Genomic DNA, 21,140 nt, shown 5'->3' with positions numbered 1-21,140 from the left:
GGGATGCTGCACAATTATGCCAAGAGCTCTTTTTAAAAGATGGCAGAAGAACCAAGGTTTTGGTTGTCTCAAATAAGGGAGAAAGAAGATGCAGAAATGTGATTTCTGGAACATTAAAAATAAAACCTCATCCATCCAGCCCTTTTTAGTGCCCCCGCCCCCAAATCTCAATCCAAATTGCTAAATAAAAAATCTGATTTTTAAAATCAGTGTTTTCTTGACATGCCGGTGGGGTTTTCAAAGGTAGGTATTCCATTTTATTAAAAAAATTTTTTTTAATGTTTATTTAATACATATTTATTTATTTTTGAGAGATATACAGAGCATGAGTGGGGGAAGGGGCAGACAGAGAGGTAGACACAGAATCCGAAGGAGGCTCCAGGCTCTGAGCTGTCAGCAACAAAGTCTGACACGGGGCTCGAACCCACAAACTGTGAGATCATGACCTGAGCGGAAGTTGGACGCTTAACTGACTGAGCCACCCAGGCGCCCCTTTATGTTTATTTTTGAAGAGTGAGAGAATGAGCAGGGGAAGGCAGAGCAAGGGTGAGACACAAACACCAAAGCAGACTCCATGCTCTGAGCTGTCAGCACAGAGCCCGACATGGGGCTCGAACCCATGAGTCATGAGATAATGACCTGAGCTGAAGTTGAATGCTTTACTGGCCGAGCCCCTCAGCCCCCCGGAGGTATGTTAAAAGGCAGAAGGGGGGTGCGCCTGGGTGGCTCAGTCCGTTGAGCATCCGACTTCAGCTCAGGTCATGATCTCACAGCTCATGAGTTCAAGCCCCATGTCGGGCTCACAGCTTGGGCAGTGCAGAGCCCGCTTCAGATCTTCTGTCCCCCTCTCTCTCCCACCCCTGCTTGCACTCTCTCAAAAACAAACAAACAAACAAACAAACAAACGGCAGAAGGGGAAGGACCTCAGCCAGCCCGGATGGCACTGGAGAGCCCCAGGAAAATGATAAGCAGGTGTACGTATTTAAAACATTATAGAAGCCATGAAAATATTTGCCCCCTGCCCCCACCCTGGTTTGGCATGAAGGCTCTAAGTACCCAGGGCGGACTCCAGGTGAGTCCTTTGAGGTGGCATGACCTTGAGCAGGTCATAGCCCCTGACCTGGAGGAGGTTAAGGGCTCCCAACAGCAGCCTCTCGGACCGGCTATAAAAGGCAGCCCATCACACTGTGTCACAGGTTACCGTGGGTGATGAGACTGTCTTCCAGGGTGGGGCTCAGGGCCCCTCCAGTCAGGAACACTCCACAAATGATCACGGTTATTATCACAAATAAGAAGAAACCCCGTGAGGGCGTAGCAGTAAAACGTGAATGCTTTTTAAAAGTGTGACAAGAAACAGTCCCAGAGCAGAGTCTCCAAGGCAGACCGACCATCTTCCCGGTCCTCAAACCCTGGTCCCGTCCATCCTCTACAGCCCGAGAATGACTTTAGCCACCAGTGCTGAGCATTATCTATAAAGTATCTTCTCTTTATTTAAGTTAAACAATTTTCGAGGATGGTTTCCATCTATAAAATGGACAAAGTACAAGCTCTGTACAGCAGTTCTTTTTAAAAATCAACTGGAAAAAAAATTACCAAACTATACTTTGAATTTGCAAAACATACTCACAGATACCATCGTTTTAGCGTTTATGAGGACGTAGGAAAGACCACCACAGAGAGGACGACTACCTTCGCCACGCTTTGCTCGAAGGGCTCTTAGGAAAGACTCTGTACTTGTAAAAACGGGAGAGGGTGGGATCATCCCGATGACTACAAAATAACGCAACCACAGTAAGTCACTTTGGCACACTGTGTCATGTAAACATAGCTCACCTCGAGGGAGCCCTCCCAGCCGCCCCTGCTGCGACGCCCGCCCGGTCGGAGGCCGCTGTCCCCCCGCCGGTGCAGGGGTGGGGAGCGGCCCTTTCAGGGGCCGGGTGGGCCCGACCCGATGGTACGAGGTTGGTGAGAGTTCGGGTGGGGGTGGGGGCGTGGGAGCGAAGGACGCGCCAAGAACCTGATTACAATTTTACATCAAAGCCAAATTGGTTTTCTAGCAGTGGGGGGTTTCTTCCTAACACGGGGACCGCAAGCAGGTGACACAGGGCCTGAAGATGCAAGCCAGGCGCCCGGGCGACGGCCGGGACTGGGTCCTGGCCCGCCTGGTCCCACTGCCTCGCGCGGGCCTGGGGCACCGTCCCCAGGGGCCTCCCGGAGTCAGGACCAGGCTGTGAAGACACGGGTGTGCCGGGGGAGGCCAGCTACGGGCGCCCGGTCCTGAAAGCACATGTGCGAGCTTGGCAGGCGGCAGGAAGGCGCAGGACGGTCACCCCCTAGGTCCGGCCCCAGTGTCCCGGCGCACACACGAGAGTGGAAAACAGACCACCCCGGTGCCCTTTCCTGAAGAACAGGCAGGGGACAGAGGGGCACTCTGCGGGGCGTCAACCCGGCGCCTGGTGCCGAGGCCGCTGCTCACCCTGCCCTCCCAGTCTCTCCCTGAAAGGGGCCTGAGGGCGTGCAGGTCTGAGGCGCACCCCTCCCCCACCGCGTGGGAGCCTGTGGGCGGCCCGGGTGGCCTCTCTGGGGCCTGGGTGTGGGCAGCTGGCCGGGTGGGGAGGCGGAGGGAGGAGGTGGCCGCGAGAGATGACCAAGGAGCCACTCTGTCACCGCGTGCAGGGCCTCTGGCCGGCCTCGCCAGCTCGCCCAGACTCTGCCAAGGAGACAGCTTCCTGCCGTCACCTACTGAGGACCGCGGGGGTGGGGGGTTTGTTTTGTGTTATTTTTCCCTAAGAGAAAAGAAATTGAATTTAAAAAGACCGAAAGAAACGTCTGCTAAAACAAGCAACCCATCCAGGTTTACAGATACGGAGGGCACAAGGTGTGGATTCCGACCCTTGGCGGGGACTCCCGAGCTGAAGCCACGCGCGTGCGCGCGCCCCCCGAGGACGCTCCGGGGACACCGGGGACCCCTGCACGCCTGCCGGAGAGCCCGCCCTCCTCCTTCCGGCCGCGGGCTGCTCTGTGGAGAACTGACGGGATGAGAACGACCTACAGAAACCATAGGGAACTGACCGTACATTCCTTCCTTCTATATACTTGTATTCAGTGTCCCCCGCGGAGAAGTTCTTACTCACATACAGCACGTGTGGAGGCGGGGGCTGCGCTGGGGGACAGCCGGAGCGGAGGGGCGGGGACAGGGCCACGCGACGTACGCCTGCTAGGGCGACACGCTTCGCTGCTGTGGAAACCAGACGCGATTCCGACGGGATGAAAGATGGAGATTTCCAAAGAGTTCTCCTCGTGGGGACGTAGCAACGACACCGCCGCCCCCTCCCTGCCCCCCACTTCGTACGCGTCAGGGCCGCTTCTCCGCCGTCCCTGGGTTGGGGGAGGGGGGTGGGGAAGGGGGCCCGGCTTTCTCCCGCGACGGGGGCAGCGCGGCTGCTCTTTCCTGGCCTCTTCCGTGTCCAGCCGGGCCCCGTGCCTCACAGTTCTCCAACTTTCAGACCATGATGGAATACTGAGGTATATAGTTTCGCGGAAAGTTCAAGAAACATAATCAATAATGTGATCGCCAGACTCGGCCGAGCGGTGCAGGGGGGAGGCGGGCGCGGCCTCCTACTGCTGCAGGTTGAGCGTGAACTTCCACTGCTGGGACAGCGCCGGGCCGCACACCTCCACGCTCAGGCCCCCCGTCTTGGCCGCGCGGCTGTCCAGGCACAGGTTGCTGCCCACGTGTCGCAGCTTGGAGTTGCCCTCGATCTGCTCCCATTTCTGCGGAAGACAGAGGTTGTCTTAGGGTCAGGGCGCGGCCGGGAGGGGACGAAGCAGGCCCATTGCGGGGCTTTCTGGCCACGTTAAAAACCAAAAAACCAAGTATTTTGGGGGGGGGGTCTTTGATCATAATGGGTGGGAGTTACCAATGGGCCCACCACCAAGCAGCCCCAGGTGCTGCGAAGAAGCATCGGGAAGAAACCTTACGCTCTCTGCCTCAGAGAGTCTGCAACTCAAAGCCTCCTTTCCCGGCTGCTGGGGCCGCTTCTCCTGTCCCACCCCTCCCTCCTGTGGCTGTGCCCTCCTCCAAGGACCAGTGCCCCCCACACCCACCATCCTCAGTCATTAACCCAAGGACTTGAGGTAGGAACTTTCCCGGAAGGGAATTTGCTTTCATCCACAAGAAGGCCTCACGCGACGGTATTTCACCTCAAGGAAGGAGCCCCAGGAAGCTGAGCCAGCTCAAAGGGGACCCAATTCTGCCCCTGGTTATTGGAGGCAGCCCTGCCTGGAGGGCGTGGCCTGGGCACCTGCAGGCATTCACCAAGGGCCTTAGGCTCGGCTGAACCAGAAGCACAGTGTCAGGTCAAGTGACAGGGAAAGAGATGCTTGAGTGGCCAGAATATCATGTTGAGGAACCGTTTCTATACTGTCTGCTTTCTCTACTAGTCTGTGGGCTCCTGGGTGTGTGTGTGTGTGTGTGTGTATGTGTGTGTGTGAGAGAGAGAGAAAGAGAGAGAGACTTGTCCCAGCCACCCCAGAGTCCCCCAGTGCTCCAAATGAACCCTGCTGAGTTCCAAACGGGGCGCTTGCAAAGCAGAGGGCAGAGCATCTTTACATTCAAGTGTGTGCACCCTCCCCCCACCAAAACCAAACTCCGGCAACCAACCCATCAACCTTGACCATCCAGTTAACCAAACTCAATGGGCCAGCCAACCAACTTACCCAGCAATCAACTAATCAACCAACCCACCAACCAAGTCAGGAGGCAAAGCCCGCAGCCTCAAGGAAGGAAATCTGAGCCCCCTCCCCCTGTTGTTTACCCCCACGTAAACATCTTTAATGTTTGGGGTGCCTGGGGTGGCTCAGTCGGTTAAGCGTCGGACTTGCTCAGGTCATGATCTCACGGTTCATGGGTTGGAGCCCTGCATCGGGCTCTGTGCTGACACTGCATCGGGCTCTGTGCTGACAGCTAGCTCAGAGCCTGGAGCCTGCTTCGGATTCCATATCTCCCTCTCTCTCTGACCCTTCCCTGCTCACAGTCTCTCTCTCTCTCTCTCAGAAAAAAAAAAATCTCTAATGTTTGTTCTTAAAAAAAAGAAAAAAAATGATCACACTTTTTTCTCCCCAAAGCTCTCCCTTCATTAACATAGTCTGTGATTCTAATTAATTTTTTACACTCTGTGCACTAAAGCTCCTTTCCGTAAGTATTTTTGCAAATCCTTTTGACACCGTGGAATTGGATTTTCTTCCTCCTGCCTCCCTTTCCCCTCTGACTCTGCAAATGCACACGCAGCATGAACACACAGACGTGCCCGGAAACCTAAAGGTCCAACTGGCAGCACAGTGCAGCTTCAAGATAAAATTAGTCGAGGAGCCTCCTCGAAAATGGCAAATGAACGAGGTGGGGAAGGCAGCAGTGGTGGCAGAGAGGAGCCCAGCTCCCTGAGAAGCGACCTTCTGCGTGAGGACCCCGGGAGACGCATTCACGCGGCCTGCTAACCTGGAGTTTTTACCAATAGTGAAATTCAGCGCAATGAGATGAACATGGGGGAGTTCACAGCTACCTGCCTATCATCTCCTCCTTTCTGGCTCCCCAGCTGTCAGTCATTCCTCACGCAGGTTTCTTCCATTGTCATGTAAAGTGTGTATGCCCTGCTAGCCGCCCCTCCCCCCCACTGTCACTCTGAGTGGCCAGGAATCAGGCTTGACAAAGGACACGGAATGAATGGAATCTGATTTCCTTCTCTGGAGGGGCTCTGCCTGTCATGTGTCAAAACATCAGCTACATGGAAGGGCTTTAAAAAAAAAAATAACCCAATCCCAGCCCTGTCTCTGGAAGGCAGCACCCTCAGCCCACGCTCATGGGTGAGATTTCTGGGATCCCGAGACTCTCCTGCAATGGCCCCCAAGCTTCCACATGCTGCAGGAATTTTCTGTCTCTGGGTGAGAGCCTCTCAGGGGGTCGGCTATGTTTCCTAAGATCCGGGATTGTAGCGCAATCACCTGTCAGCTCTTGAAGTAAGACAAGCTCGTACTGAAGTGACTCCTCTAGACATGAAACATCTGTTTTTTTTTTTAAGGTTTGGAGACCAGATACAGTCATCACTATCCCTTCTTTGTGCCTCCACAGATGTCCCTGCCCCATAACGCCCCATGGGTAGTGCTACGGAGCAGGGGGATCAGGGAGTCCTGGGTGCATTGACGCCCACCCAGCACAGCTGCAGGTGGTCTGGGTCCAGGGGACAGGGGCCTCCTCGTTGGGCGGTCCACTCTCCCGGACTAGGGGTACCGGGTCCTCTTGAAACCGCCGGACACAGACGAACATGTGAGGACGGCAGACCGTGGGCAGAGAGCTGTGCAGGGGAGGCGCCTGCTGCTACACCAGGGGTTCCGCAGAGCAGAGGACACGGGGACACCCATCCCTCAGGCCAGCGTTTCCCTGACAGCAGGGATCTAAGCGAGGGGCCTGATTTGGCCTCGGTGCCCCCAGGGCACGCCAGAGCCGCAGCCTCCTCTTCTGTGAAACCAGTGTTGAACTGGATGCCCGCTCAGGCTCCTGGCTCTGTGCCTCAGTCTCCCTACACCCCTCCATCTGAGAAGAAGGGAGTGTACGAAGACAAGCCAGTGCTCCTCACGTTGGCGCACCAGAAGGTCTATTTCCGACGCTAGCCGTTACCCCATGGCCCAGGAAAGGACATGTCTCCAATTTAGCCCTGGGGGGTATGTCAGGGAACACCAGCTCAACAGGCGACAAGATTCTGAACTGTTTGGAAAAGGTAACACACGTACATATAAACTCGAGAGAGTGTATAAGGCTTCCTCCACTTGAGCTTACTCATTTAGCATGTTCGTAAATTTAAAAAGATAGTTAACGAGTAAGAACCTACGTTTTCTTTAAAATACCCAGTGGCAGGGAGAGAATGTGAGTATCATCAAGAAATCGGCAATGTCAGACCATTTCTATTTCTTAAGAAACAGCTGCCTGTGTGGGTCTGTCCTTCGGGGTGGTGGGCTTCCCAACACACCAGAATCAAATCAACACCTCCCTTGGGTGATGATGTTAGGAGCCTCGCTTCCTTTCCCAGCACTTCTTTGTAGGAGTAGCTTCTCAGGGGGTTCTGAGCCTAGGCCACGCTGTCTGCGTGCATGCCACCCCTGCACACCTGGCTGTCGAGACACGGAGGACACAGGGGGAGCCGGGCCGAGGGGCCACCGGAAGCCTACCTGTCGGCTGTCGTTTTCCCGGCAGCCCTGCAGCTTTATGACAGAGCCGGGCGTCCGGTCCACCACCGTCAGGCACAGATCCATGTGCTTCACTGACTTCTCCTTCGTCAAGGCCCATTCCTGGAAGGTAAAACTGCAGGTCAGGGGTGCGCCACGCGCAGGCCTGTGGGGTGACGGGGCCTCTCAAGGGTAACGGTCATGCTGTGGAGCTGAGATCGGAGCCCCCGGGCCATCTCAGGGCCCACACACGACTTTCTGCCTAGGGACAGGTCTACAGCTGGGGAGGTCTGGGTCGGGGTGGGGGGAGCGCCTCCCAGAACAGCACTGAGAGTTTTGCAGACAGACCTGGCAGAGACCTCAAGTAACTAAGATAAACAGTATTAACTCTTTAGCCCCAGGCACAAATCAGAGCACCGCCCTCATTTTTCTACCATTAAATGTGAGCTGGAAACACAGCAGTTCACGTGTGGTTCCCACAAGATGGGCAGTGGAGGACCAACTTTTCCACCCAAGTGATTTTGGGAAGACTGCTCCCCCTGCAGGTGTGGTCTGGAAACAGCCTTTAGGAACGTGGATTGTAATGTGTGAAAATGATAAATTACGTAGGGCCTGTTTAAGCAAAACACACAGCGTGTAGCCTCACTACTGAGCTATGGGTTGATTTGCTGATGCTCACGAAGGTCCAAGATCCCTCCGGCTGGGCCTATGTGTTTATACATGCACATACATCTCACAGCTAACACCAGGTGCCTACTGTGTGCTGGGTACCACGGTAAGCCCTCATACAGCAGCCCCATGAGAAGGTATTATTACCCCCATTTTACAAATGAGAAAACTGAGCCACTCCTTTTTTCCCCCTAGACAGTGGGAGAAAGAGGTGCTAAAATAACTTGCTAATAACTTTTACAAATAGAAATACCCCCCCACCCCACCCCCCCACACACAGCATGCGCACACACACAGCACAACTAGTTATTCTGAGTACTCAATAAGACTGTTGGAAAGGGCAGGAAGCCAGATAATGGAGAAGATGGGTGAGTGGCCACGGGCAGAAGGTTCCGGGCAGGGCCGCAGATGGGACAGGTGGAGTGGCTTCTGACCTTTACTCTAGGCCCAGACCCTTTCAAAGGGATAAACACCCAAATGAGCGCTCAGAATCCAGAAGCACAAGGCGTCTTCCACCAGGGCACCCCACCCATGGTGTCCATTTCTGCTACATGCCCAGGAAAGCTGTCACCACGCGGCCATCCTTGCGGTGACCCCCCTGGGCCCTGCGAGGACTAAGGTGCTCTCACAGGGCTGGGCCCACGGCCGGTGAACGGCCAGGCCAGGCCCTGACCTCATGGAGCTGGCTCTCCAGCAAGGAGAATGGGTAACACACGAATAAATGTATTATGTACACTTAGGTGCTATTAAGTGCTTTGAAGAAATTATTTTCCTTTTTTTCTGTTCTAAGAAACAGAAAGAGGGAGGGGACAGAGGTAAGAGAAAGAGAGAGACAGAGAGACAGAGAGAGAGAGAGAGAGAGAGAAAATACCAAGCAGGCTCCATGCTATAAGTGCAGAGTCTAATGTGGGGCTCAAACTCACAAACCATGAGATCATGCCCTAAGCCAAAGTCGAGTCAGATGCTTCACTGAGCCACTCGGGCTCCCCAGGAATAAATTATCTTAAAGAAAAGCCTCACTATTTAATACCTAGGCCACCTTGGGACAAATGGTGGGCCCTAGACAGGAAGCCCATGTAGGGACTGGAAAAGCCCAGTGGCCTGTTCTCGACCTTCCTCACTCCTAACAGGGAGGCTGACTCGGGCCAGTGCCCTCATTGCCCTCGGCTTCAATGTTCTCACCTTTTAATTAGTTTCTCAAAGTGCTCCATGAGGAATTCTATGAGATTAGTTCTAGGAAGGTCAAATAAATTTGGGAACCAGAGGAATTTGGGCCATGTTTCCATTTGCAAATTCAAGAATAAGTCTCTTAAAGGCTCTGAAAGTCCGAGAATAGAAACAACTGCTTGGGCTGTTTTCCTTTGCGTCTGTCAAACTCAGGAGCTCGGAGCTCTGTCCTCACCGGTCCCCACCAGCGGCTCTTGGCAGAGGGCTCTACAGAGCGTTCTCTGCGAAGGGGCACGCGCTGCCCGAGGGGCGACCTCAACCTTGCACAATGCCATCAGTTGACAGTCGGTGCTTCTCAACTGCCAATAGGCGCTCAACGTCACCAGCACTGAGGGCGTCACTCAGGGCAAAAAGGCCCTGAGAAGGGGTGCGTGCACACGGTCTTTCATCACGTCTCCCAAGAGGCTCGTGTGAAACCATGGCACCAAGGGACCCCCGCTCGTGGCGAAGATTTTCGATGGTTCGTGGAAGCAGGTGTCGAAAGACGTCGGAAGGGCTGCAGATGCCCAGCTGAAGCCATTGTGCGCTTAATTATTTTAAAGCCGGCTTTACACCGAGTTCCAGAAAAACTAAGTCAGCTGTGCAAACAGCACAGCTAGTTGCCACTTTGTTCTTCTGTTGCATTTTAATGATCTGAATTTGTCAAATAAAGTTCATAAATATTTAAGAAACACTGTTTTGAGCTGCTGCTCTTAAAAAAGCAACGGCCATTAATTTTCCCATTTCCTGTGTGTCTGTCGGGCTCGGCCAGAAGCCAGATAACAAACCTTACTCTTCTAGAGCGCGGGACCCTATTTTCAGTTAGGAAATGGGAGTTACCCTCTCAGTTTTCACCCACATGGCACACTCCTCAAAAAAGCATCACTTTCTGTCGGATCAGATGGGCCTTACTCATGGCAGGTTCACGAGTTGGGTTCTCTGTAAGTGGCAAGCGTGAACTCTGCCTTCCAGAACCACAATTCCCAATATGGTGGCCGCTATCTGCCTTGATTTAAGTGAAAAATTTCTTTAATCTTTTATTTTTGAGAGAGAGAGGGAGACAGAGTACAAGTGGGGGAGGGGCAGAGGGGGGGAGAGAGAGAGAGAGAGAGAGAGAGAGAGAGAGAGACATAGAATCCAAAGCAGGCTCCAGGCTCTGAGCTGTCAGCACAGAGCCCGATGCAGGGCTTGAACTCATTAACGGTGAGATCATGACCTGAGCCAGAGTCGGAAGCTGAGCCACCCAGGTGCCCCCTCTTTGGTTCAGTTCAACAGAACAAACACCTCCCACCCTTGGTCACACTAGCTATGTTCTGAGTGCTCTGTAGCCACAATGAACGGGGAGAACCACTGGACAGGGTGGGCCTCGCACACTGTCCTCACATAGAGCACGGATGGACGGTGCCGATCTAGAAGGCAGCTCTCTGGGCCTCGTCCACGGAGGAAGGTGCTCCCAGGTGTGTGGGTGAAAGTATACCAAGTCATAGTACTTCCTCATGGTCCCTCAGTGATGTGGCCTCTCCTTCGAGGGAACTCTCACTGCGACGCTGCTCATGTAGAATCACCTACCTCGGGGGCTTTCAAAACCCCTGATGCTCTGTGACCCGCACCCCCCCCGGCCCCCCCGAGTCTATTTAAACCCCAGGCTTTCTGGGTGTGGCACTTGGCATCCGTCTGTCTTCAAAGCTCTCAGGAAGGTTCCAGCACTGATCCTAGCAGGAAGAGTGCTCAGAGAGAGTGGAAACCTGCTTCCTGGAGAGACAGGGCTGGGTCCTCCTGTCTCTGACCTGAGGGGGCACACATGGCACAGCAGGTCCCCGGCAACTATGTGCTGCAAGGGAGGGAATGTCACCCCACGCGAGAACAGCCATGGCCTCACACCAGCAAAGAGGAAAGAAGAGTGGGAACGGAGTGTTCCGCACAGGCCGCCATGTCTGTTCGTCACGACAACCGCAGGCTCTGGGACAGGCCAAGGTCTGGGCTGGGCCACAGCAAGGTCGCCTGTGTACAGAGCTGGGAGCAGCTGCCTCTGGTTGGCCTCCTCCACTGTCCCAATCTACTTCTTCCCCCTAAGATGGTGCCTCGTGAGCAGCTCGTCCTCAGTGAGCTACAGTGCCTATAAATAAGGGGACTATAACCAGGACACCTCTGAGACTAAGGGGGGTGCTATGAAACATTTCGGGGGGGGGGCAACAGGTGTAAATGGGTGATGTACCGGGCAGGCCAGAGGGGTGCTTTTGGGCTGAGAGACCAATCTGCAGGCAGGATCTGGGGACCCAGAGCCACGGCCACCAGCCATCGCTGGTGGGGGTGATCACACAGGCCACGGCAGCTTTTGTTACCAGCTGTGGGGTAAGAGGTGCCATCCACCCCCTGAGATATGGGTGGGTGAGAGCCAAGCACAGAGCCCAGGACAGAAGCTGGTGCCTGAGATGCGGAGGGCAGGGTGGGGGGCAACGGGAAACCCTTCACTGACAGCCCGCACACTTACTTTTAAACTGTCCCACAGAGGGGTGCCTGGCTGGCTCAGTTGGCTCAGGTCACAATCTCCAGTTCATGAGTTCAAGCCCCATGTCAGGCTCTGCGCTGACAGTGCAGAGCCTGCTTGGGATTCTTTCTCCCTCTCTCTGCCTCTCCTCAGATCATGCTCTCTTTCTCTTTCTCTCAAAATACAGGGGCACCTGGGTGGCTCTGTTGGTTAAGCATCTGACTTTGGCTCAGGTCATGATCTTACTGCTTGTGGGTTCAAGCCCCGTGTTGGGCTCTGTGCTGACAGCTCAGAGCCTGGAGCCTGCTTCGGATTCTGTGTCTCCCTCTCTTTCTACCCCTCTCCTGCTTGTACGTGTGCTCTCTCTCAAATACAAATAAAAACATTAAAAAATTAAAAATAAAGAAACATTAAGAAAAATGACTTTGAGATGCTCTGCAGAGTAAGACTTCTCATTGCCCAGCAGAGCTGCTAAAATATAAAGGACTGAGCCCTTTAACTTTCATGGGACCATCTGAATGTCGCAAATGTGACAGAGGGGAACTCCGGTAATGAAATGGGGGGAGGGTGAAGCCAAGGTAGAATTACACAAAGTCTAACAACAGAGATGGTAACTCATCTGGGCTCACACCCCCTCTGTTGTGTGCCGCGCAGGCCCCGCTCCACAGGCATGAGCCACGCAGCTGTTACTGCCGTGCCAACAGACCTGCACTGCCTTTCTAAGATTAGCCTTAGCTTCTGGAGAATCAGTCAGACCTGCGCCAGAACAAGAGTGACAGCCATGCCACACGCCCTGTGTCACCACCCATTATGTGAGGCCGAGTATGTCATGGAGGCAGCGCAGTCCCCAGGAGGAAGTGGGGCCACATTTATTTTCAGTGCCTCAGACGGAAAGGCGGGAACAGTGCCTCCCCCTCCCCCGCTCCTGTCCCCAACCAACAAACTGCCTGGCCTGTGGCCTTCCTCCTCCTCTCCTTCTTCCTTCCCTCTTCACGGATCCTCCTTCCAGCCGACTTCTCACATTTGTGGGGCCCGGGAAAGAGTACAAATGGGGACCCACACCTCATGGGCTCGACTACTTGAAATCCATAAATCCAGCTGCACCCAAAGCTCACAGCCTGTCCCTGGGAAGTCCCCCAGGGACCAGAGGATGGGTTCTGGGAACAGAAGGGAGACCCTGGGAGCCTGGGTGGGGGTGGGGGTGGCATTCACGTGCTGGGCCGCGCTGCCTGCCGCCCGAAGCTGGTTCCCCCTCCCTTGTCTGATTGAGGGGATCCAGATGGTTCTGAGCATCTTCTAAGCCACCATCACCAAGTGGGGAGAGGAGGCAGAGCGCTCGGGGATCACGGTCTGCGTAGAGGCTCCCCGGGGGGCGCTGGAGCCTCCAACTTTACATGGGAGCAGGCACCGGCTTCTAAAAATAATTCTTCTTAAAAAAGGTTCTGGGATGAATACATCTGGTATACACGGAGTTAAGCTGCCTCTGACCCCCACCTCACCCCGTTTATAAACTGCTGGCCCTGAGAGCCTGGCATGTTTTCAAGGAGATGAGAGCACTGAGCATCACCCAACCTTTTCTGTGTGCAAAGCCCGCAGTTCACCAAACACCTATTATTATCTCACGAGAAAACTGCTCTCTAGAGCGCCGTCTTCTGGAACACTCAGACCTGGTTAGGCCCATCGAGCCTTCTTGGTCTCATTGTCAGTGACGGTAGAAGGAGGTGGGGTTTTACGTTTCCTGGAAAAGCTGTGTGTGTATATGTGTGTGCGCGCGCATGCGCGTGCGTGTCTGTGTGTGCGTGTGCATATGTGCGCGCGCGTGTGTGTGTCCGTGTGTGTGTGAGACCCAAGTTAGTAATCATTACTGTTTCTGGCTAAGCCACTGCTGTCTAACAGGCTGGGGACCCGTAATGACATTGGCGGCAGCTGCGGGGACCGTGGGTAAGTACCTGCTTCACTGGGGCGCAGGGAGGTGCTGATAGGCGCATGCAGGGCCTGGACATGGATGTGGACACAGAACAGGTGCTCTGGGTGTGAGCACATCACGGGGAGGACAGAGGAGGCAGGAAGAGGAGGGGGAGGGGGAGGAGAAGAAAGGGAGGAGGAGGAGGGGAGGAGAGGGAGGAGGGGGAGGAGAAGAGGGGGAGGAGGAGGAGGGGAGGAGAGGGAGGAGGGGGAGGAGGGGGAGGAGGGCGAGGCGGAGGAGGGGGAGGAGGAGGAGGAGACTAACCCCGGCCCAAGCCTGCACGAAGGCCCCAGGCCTCTCCCCGGGACGCCCCCCGGGACCTGGTGGCCGCCGGCCCGCACGTGACCAGCAGGAGGCAGGAGCCCCTCACAGACGTCTTGGGCCCAGGAGAAGCACCCCTAGGACGTGGGGTCTGGCCCCCCCCCGTCCCCGGGTCTCCGGGCGCTGAAGCTCCGCCTGCGCACGTACCTGGTTGCCCCCCGCATTGTGGCACTCGTAGACTCCCACGACGCCGTCAGCGAAATGTCCCAAGGTGTCCAGGCAGTTGGTCCCCTGCTGCAGGGCCCCAAAGGCTATGTCCTGGTGGTCAGGCACCCTGGGAGCAACAGGAGAATCGTCAGCAGGACTCCGCAGGACCCCTGGCTCCCGCCACCCACCCCTCTGCTCGGGGACTTCATCCCACGCAGCGGGAACCACGAGGGAGGGCCTCTTGTAGCCCGTGTCCCCTGCCCACGGCGGGCGGTGTCCCTGAGGAGCATGTCCCCATGTCCTGGATTTCTAGCCCGGACTGAAGATCACGCGGAGGAGCATTCTTTCTATTCCGTATCAGGAAAATGTTTCTGGAAAGGAAAAACTCCTGTATCCTTCAGGGTTTGTCTGCTGGAAGCTCCTTAGGAAAGCAATGAATGAGGGGCGCCTGGGGGCGCAGTCAGTTGGGTGTCCGACTTCGGCTCAAGTCATGATCTCGTGGTTTGTGAGTTCGAGCCCCACGTCGGGCTGTGTGCTGACGGCTCAGAGCCTGGAGCCTGCTGTGGATTCTGTGTCTCCCTCTGCCCTTTCCTCCCTCACACTCTGTCTCTCTGTCTCTCAAAAATAAACAAACATTAGAAAAGAAAAGCAAAGCAATGAATGAGGGGTGCCTAGGTGGCTCTGTCGGTCGAGTGTAGGACTTCAGCTCAGGTCGTGATCTTGCAGTTGGTGAGTTAGAGCCCTGCACTGGGCTCGTTGTTGTGGGCCCAGATTCCGCTTCAGATCCTCTGTCCCCTCTCTCTGCCCCTCCCCTGCTTGTGCTCTCTCTCAAAAATACGCATTAAAAATTTTTTAAAAATGATACTTATTTTAAAAAAAGAAAGAAAGAAAAGCAATGACTGTGCTCCTGTGCTGCTTGACCTTCCCAGTAGACTTAGGATGTGACCTTCACCTGGTAGAGGGAGAACCTGAGTGGCCCTGTCGGGTGGCCGTGCCACAGACACAGGGCACGGTGGGTGAGGCAACACGCCTTGGGATTGAACCCGCATCTGTACCCTGCCTCCTGCATCTCTCAGACCTCCCGCTCTCTCTGCGCCTCACCCCCTGTTCTGCATGGTACCTGCAGAATAGGCTGCTGCATGTATCACCTGAAACATTGCACCGTACGCGGAGCTCAAGGGAAGCACTCGGTAAATGGCAGTGATTACTATGGGCACAGCACACTTAAGGAGTTGGGTCTCCCTTGCCTGGCACGGGCGGGGCGAGGCAGTCACCTGCGAGCGTGGTGCGTGATGCTTCGGATACAGTCCAGGGTCACCCCAGATCACGGGTGTCCAAAGGGTGAAACTGCATTTAATGTCGCTGTTGCCTGGCATCATTCGCCACCAAGACACAGGCGACCGTGCCAGCAAACGAGGTGGGCGCCTTCATGGGGCTGTGATCCGCTGCTGGGAAGCCCCCGTGAGCTGGGAGAGAGAAAACGACCGGGGGGCTTCCCGCTGGTGACCAACACTGCTCCCGACCCCCAGCGAAAGCCCCCTTCACAGAGGGGGCCTGAGGGAGGTCAACATTCTGCTCGGTCTACTCTTCAGGCTGGGGTGGGGGTGGGGGCAGAATGGCTTACATTACTTAAAATGCAGAGGAAACCGTTCTAGAGGGTGACCCACGTGAGCAGCAGGGATGTGGCCCCGTCTCTGTGAACAGGCTCTGAAGGAGCCGTTAGTGTAAAAGACAGTGGTGGCGGCTCTCGCGTTCATGGTCCCGTGCTGGGGGCTACGTGACTCGCTGTGAAATGCTCTGGGGATATTCAGAGTAAGGAATGGGCCACAATAAAGCAAAAACCTGACTGGTAACCCCTTCACGAAGATGAAGTTCAGATGGATCCTGGGACCCGCAGGCCCACAGGCATCCGGTGAGGGTGGCAGTGCTCCCTGAGGAGCTCACGTGAATGTACAGCGAAACGCCGGCCATCGAGAGAAGGCGCAGAGGAGTGCTCACTCTCCTGGAGGGAAGCAGGGCGCCAGCATCATCACTCCCACTTTACGTGCCCTAGACCCCAGCCTGGGAGAGGAAGGCGGCGTGGGCGGGGTCGCAGTGCCCGCGCCTCTGCTGGGTGCCGTTGTCGGCTGGCCTACAGGAGGGGCGGTGATGCCTGGGCAGCAGAAGCGAAACGGGAAGCGGTGGAGCGGGTTTATTCTTGGGTCTCTGCCTGGGTCAGTCCAAACCCTCGGCTTTGGAGTCCCACTAACCAGGGCGAGAAGCGAGGAGGGTGAGGGCCTAGGCTCCCGACGAGCCAGGGAGGCCGGACGGAGGCAGCTGGGGAGGCTGGGCGCTGCTCCTCGGGCCCCTGACACAGCCTATTAGAGAACAGTCCTGGGTCCTTAGCCCCCGTCCTGGTACCAGCAGGGAAGGAGTTAAACGAGGAGACACCTGGGACTGTTTCCACCTCTACAGAGAATGTGAAGTGGGCAGGAGGCAGCCATTCAGGGAGCACGTTCCCAAGGGTGCTCCTGGGAGGACATGCAGCTCTCATGGGGCGGGGGGGGGGGGGGGCCGCTCCTGTCCTCTCATCTGAGGTGCAATCTTCACCTCCTCACCTTCTGAGGCCTCACTGCCTCTCTGACACTCGTTGCTCCTGAGCCCTCGCAACACCCCCCAACCCCAGGTCCCCGCCAGCGGCTTACCTTAATTCTGGGTAGACATTTTCGAGGTACCATTTGAAAGGCTTGCAGCTAAGTTTTTTCCGAAGCTCCAGTCGGCTCTGAATACTGAAGAGGGAAACAAGACTCCTTTAACAATGTAAAGAATTCGTGAGCTCCTCCTGTCAAATCTGCAGATCTGTTGCTGCGAGCGGCACGGAGGTGGCAGTTGACCCTGGGCCGTGCACGACCCTGTCCCCAGGACCCCGAGCGCCTCCCACACCCCTCCTGGCCGAGGCCCTCGCCTGGCCCTGAGCAGAAGCCTCTGCTGTGACGCCTGGGCGCCTGTTCTCAACTCTGGCGGCAGCATGGTTCTTGGGGAGCAGGCTGACCAGGGCCCCCCCCCAACCCCCACGGATCCTGAGCAAAGCAGCACGAGAGGGCGCGAGTCACGCTTACTTTCCATAAGGGACGTTTCTGGCAGAAGGCACTGCTGCGTAATAGAAATTTTTGTACTCATCCATCCAGACCTCTGCTGCCCGGCGGGTGTTGCTAGAAACAAAATAAATCTCCTTGAGCTGCGATCCGCTTCCTGTCCAACAGCGCCACCCTGTGGGCACTCGTCTGCTTGGTGTGCCACCTGGGAAAAGGTCCTCTGAGAAGGGCCCGCGGCTTTGGCAGTGACGCAGAGAGCGGGCTGTCCGTGCTCAGCACCCAGGCCCGTGTCTGCAGGTAGCTGGCATTCAGCGGGTGCTCACTGAACAAATAGAGATCACGTTCCAGTCTTTCACAGAAACGATCGTCCAAGAGCAAAAGTCAGGGTCAGAAATGCAGCATAGGCAGGGTCTGGGAAGGAGAGATGGGGGCTGCACCCTCAGGAAGGACTGAGTCCAGCACCTTGTGGCAGGGGGCATGGCCAGCGACTCCTTGGCCCCACATCGGCCCTTCTCATCATGGTTGTTAACACTACTCGACGGGCACCCAGGTGGCTCAGTCGGTTGAGCAACTGACTTCGGCTCAGGTCAGGATCTCCCAGTCTGTGGGTTCAAGCCCCACGTTGGGCTCTGTGCTGACAGCTCAGAGCCTGGAGCTGCTTCGGATTCTGTGTCTCTCCCTCTGCCCCTCCCCTGCTCATACTCTGTCTTTCCCCTTCTCTCTCTCAAAATTAAATAAACATTAAACAAATTTTAAAAAATGACACTACTTGACAGCTCTGTGCAGAAATTAAAAATAGATAAGAATTCCTATTATTTGAGGTGCCTGGGTGGCTCAGTTGGTTAAGTGTCTGACTTCGGCTCAGGTAATGATCTCACGGTTCGTGGGTTTGAGCCCCGCATCAGGCTCTGTGCTGACAGCTAGCTCAGAGCCCGGAGACTGCTTCGGATTCTGTGTCTCCCTCTCTCTCTGACCCTCCCCTGCTCACACTGTCTCTCTCTCTTTAATGTTTAAGTAAAACATTAAAAAAAAAAAAAGAATTCCTATTAAAAAAGACTTTTTCCCCTGTGGACCTGAGCTGACAGACCGTCCTGTTTGGATAGGGAATCGTGATGTGAAGGGGAGAGTAGCTGTATGCCCCACATCCGAGGCTCTAATTAGCTACCCTGTGCACAAACGGAATGTGCTTTTCTAGAAGGCAGGAAAACCATGTGATTAAGTCTCAAAACCATGACGTATGATTGGTAAGACCACTGGAACACACTGCTTTAGCATACACGGCCTGTGTTAAAGGTCCCACATGCCCAGGCGCCCGCATCTGACCCTGCCGACAGCTTTGCAAAGCCCGTTCAGAAGAGCATTCATGCAGGAAGCCTCTCTGCTCCCATATCCTGGCCTCGGTTCCCAACTAGACTCACCCCTCCTGAAGAAGCCATAGAGAACACATTATGTTCTTCCAAAATGAATATATTGGGGAGGCAGTGTTCACCTTTGAAAATAATTCCTTTGCTCTACCAAAAATGTCTCTCTTAAATGGTGAGCCTTTCAAATGATTTGAGCTACAATTACTAAAATAATTTCTATTCAGGGCATATACGTTTCACCTAAAGTGATGTAGAGCCCTTTTTTCTCTTCATGAAACAGATGAACTGTTTCAAATGCCACTTACTAGACAGACAAGATAATATGAATTACCCCTCCTCTGATCTGGTAGTTCCCACTTCTAGAATTTACCTCATGGAGATGAAGCAACTAGGAAGGAAAATATATATGTGAAAATATGTTCACTTCAGCATTGTTTAGAAAGGCAAAAAAAAAAAAATAGAAACCATAGGACCATCAACAGGGAAGTGATCAAATAAATGGACTTCTCTGTAGCTGCTGAAAATGCTGGTGTACATCTTATGTGCTGCCGCGGAAAGATGCCCTTGGCCGGCTGTTGGGTGAAAGGAAAACAGACCAGAGAACAGTGTGTGATAGATGTGTGTGTGCAGGGAGTGGAGAGGAGGGGGAGGGGAGAGGGCTTGAGAGATGGATCCCCTGTTACAAGACTACTACTATCTTTGTTCATGAGATTGGTGATATTTTTTCCTTTCGCTCTATAAGAAATACATATGTTCAACAATGAGCATGTAAAGATCTGAAGTGCCTGGGATGCTGGACCGTAAGTGTTATTACTCAGAAGAGCCAATAAATATTCTTTTTTTTTTTTTTTTCAAATAGTTTATTGTCAAATTAGTTTCTACATAACACTCAGTGCTCATCCCCAAAGTGCCCTCCTCCATGCCCATCCCCCTCTCCCCCCCACATCCATCAGTCCTCAGTTTTTGTCAGCATTCAAGAGTCTCTCATGGTTTGCCTCTCTCCCTTTCCCCCACCATTTCCCCCCTTCTTCTCCCCCTTGTTCCTCCGTCAAGTTCCTCCTAATCCTCCTATACGTGCAAACATATGATATTTGTCCTTCTCTGCCTGACTTATTTCACTCAGCATAACACCCTCAAGGTCCATCCATGTTGCTACACATGGCCAGATTTCATTGTTTCTCATTGCCATGTAGTATTCCATGGTATAGATAAACCACATTTTCTTGATCCATTCATCTGTTGATGGACACTTAGAGCCAATAAATATTCTTATTGGGATTCTGGGGTCTGACGAAGGAAGCAGCCCATGCCTCAATTTGCCCCCAATCAATGTCCAAAGGGCTGTGTAACTTCAGTCTTCTGGGACTGGGGTTTGTCATCAGTTAGAAGATAGGGCTAGATTCAAGCACCTCCTAGGTCCCTTTTAGCGCCACCGCTTCCAAGGTTTTCTGAATTGCAATCACACAGTGGTTCTGAATCACCTTAGTCACTAAGTCATTTCACAATCTCTAAATGCAAAGCGGCATCCTTCTGTCTACTTAATAGAAAAAGATACGTAGGTAGTCCCAGCCAACAGGCTTCACGTGCTTACTCAGTGCCAGTCTCCATTCATTCATTCAAATATTTATTCGGTGCCTACGATATGCCAAACGGTCTTCTTGGAGCTATGGATACAGTGGTACCTGGAAAGGTCCACTTTGATTTATCCAGGTTCCCCTTGCCTTTGCTTCCCCTCTGGCCACCGCTATACTACTCAGTGCCGACAGGGTAGCTGTCTCAGGAAGCAGGCAGCAAAGGAGGGTGTGATTCCCCTGGCCCAGTTCTACCGCTTGGTGGGAATAATGGAAAACAGTTCGGTAAGTTTAACCCACTGGTTTCTTGTATTTAATTTTGATCGTATGGGTGAAGTCTCGCCATGCGCTCTAAACCTAAAACCAAATAGCCCTCTCTGAGGGATGTGCCCCACCGCCAGGCTGCTACTCTGACTGGGGCCATCCCTGGCCTCTGGGTAAACTCGAGGTCACGCAGACCCTCCAACACACACCCAACACCCTGCAGTCTCGCACGGGGCTCGTAGGAAGTGAGCTTGAAATGCGGTGACGTGCTGAAATGGATCACTCTCGACAGGTCTTGAGGGACCTGGCTACTGTAACCACAGGGACGAAGAGAGAATGTGCAGGTGGGTAAGGTGGGCCTTACCCTTTCTCATGTGTGCACATGGGAGGGGTACAACAAGGTAGGACCCTGCCGGGGCTATCACTCCATTCATTCACTCATTCATTCATTCATTCATTCCTCACTCACTCATTCACTGACAAACTAACCTACATAAATGAGACCAACCTCTGCGTCTTGTTCTATTGCTTCTTTTAGAATCTGTATCTGATTCACGAATTCCAGCGACCTCAGACACTACTACGTACACCTAGGCATCTGGATAGAAGGATCAGTGTGTGGTAACGACATGGAGCCCGGAGCCTGGCTTTCCTAGTGGTGGCCTAGCTCTAGTGCTTTGCGGCTCTGTGAACTTGGACTGGGGGATGACCCTTTCGCTGCCTCAGCTTCCCCTTATCCTGAAAGTGGGGATTCATCAGAGTGCTTCTTTCATAAGGTTTTTGGAGGGTGATGTAAGCTAACATTGGTAAAGTACTGGGAAACGGCCCGACGCAGATGAATCACCACCTACG

The 21,140-nt window shown here is 54.2% G+C and overlaps 1 protein-coding gene across 1 annotated transcript in view; it reads right to left on the bottom strand.

Moving 5' to 3' along the window:
* Positions 1–1,459: 1,459 nt before the first annotated feature.
* The window catches only part of GALNT2 (polypeptide N-acetylgalactosaminyltransferase 2), a 196,356-nt gene continuing 176,675 nt past the window's right edge, over positions 1,460–21,140 (bottom strand). Inside the window, exons 12-16 of the mRNA XM_039241238.1 lie at positions 17,114–17,206; positions 16,700–16,783; positions 14,016–14,142; positions 7,222–7,341; positions 1,460–3,774 (exon numbers count right to left, since the gene is read on the bottom strand). Coding sequence (XP_039097169.1) covers positions 3,619–3,774; positions 7,222–7,341; positions 14,016–14,142; positions 16,700–16,783; positions 17,114–17,206 — 580 coding nt within the window. The 3' untranslated portion in view covers positions 1,460–3,618. The remainder of the gene's footprint in view (positions 3,775–7,221; positions 7,342–14,015; positions 14,143–16,699; positions 16,784–17,113; positions 17,207–21,140) is intronic.

Source organism: Hyaena hyaena, unplaced genomic scaffold (assembly GCF_003009895.1).
Source record: "Hyaena hyaena isolate Hyena2069 unplaced genomic scaffold, ASM300989v1 scaffold_193, whole genome shotgun sequence".
NCBI classification, from domain to species: Eukaryota; Metazoa; Chordata; class Mammalia; order Carnivora; family Hyaenidae; genus Hyaena; species Hyaena hyaena.
The sequence above is the reverse complement of the archived record's forward strand: the minus strand, read 5'-3'. Positions and strand labels throughout refer to the sequence as shown.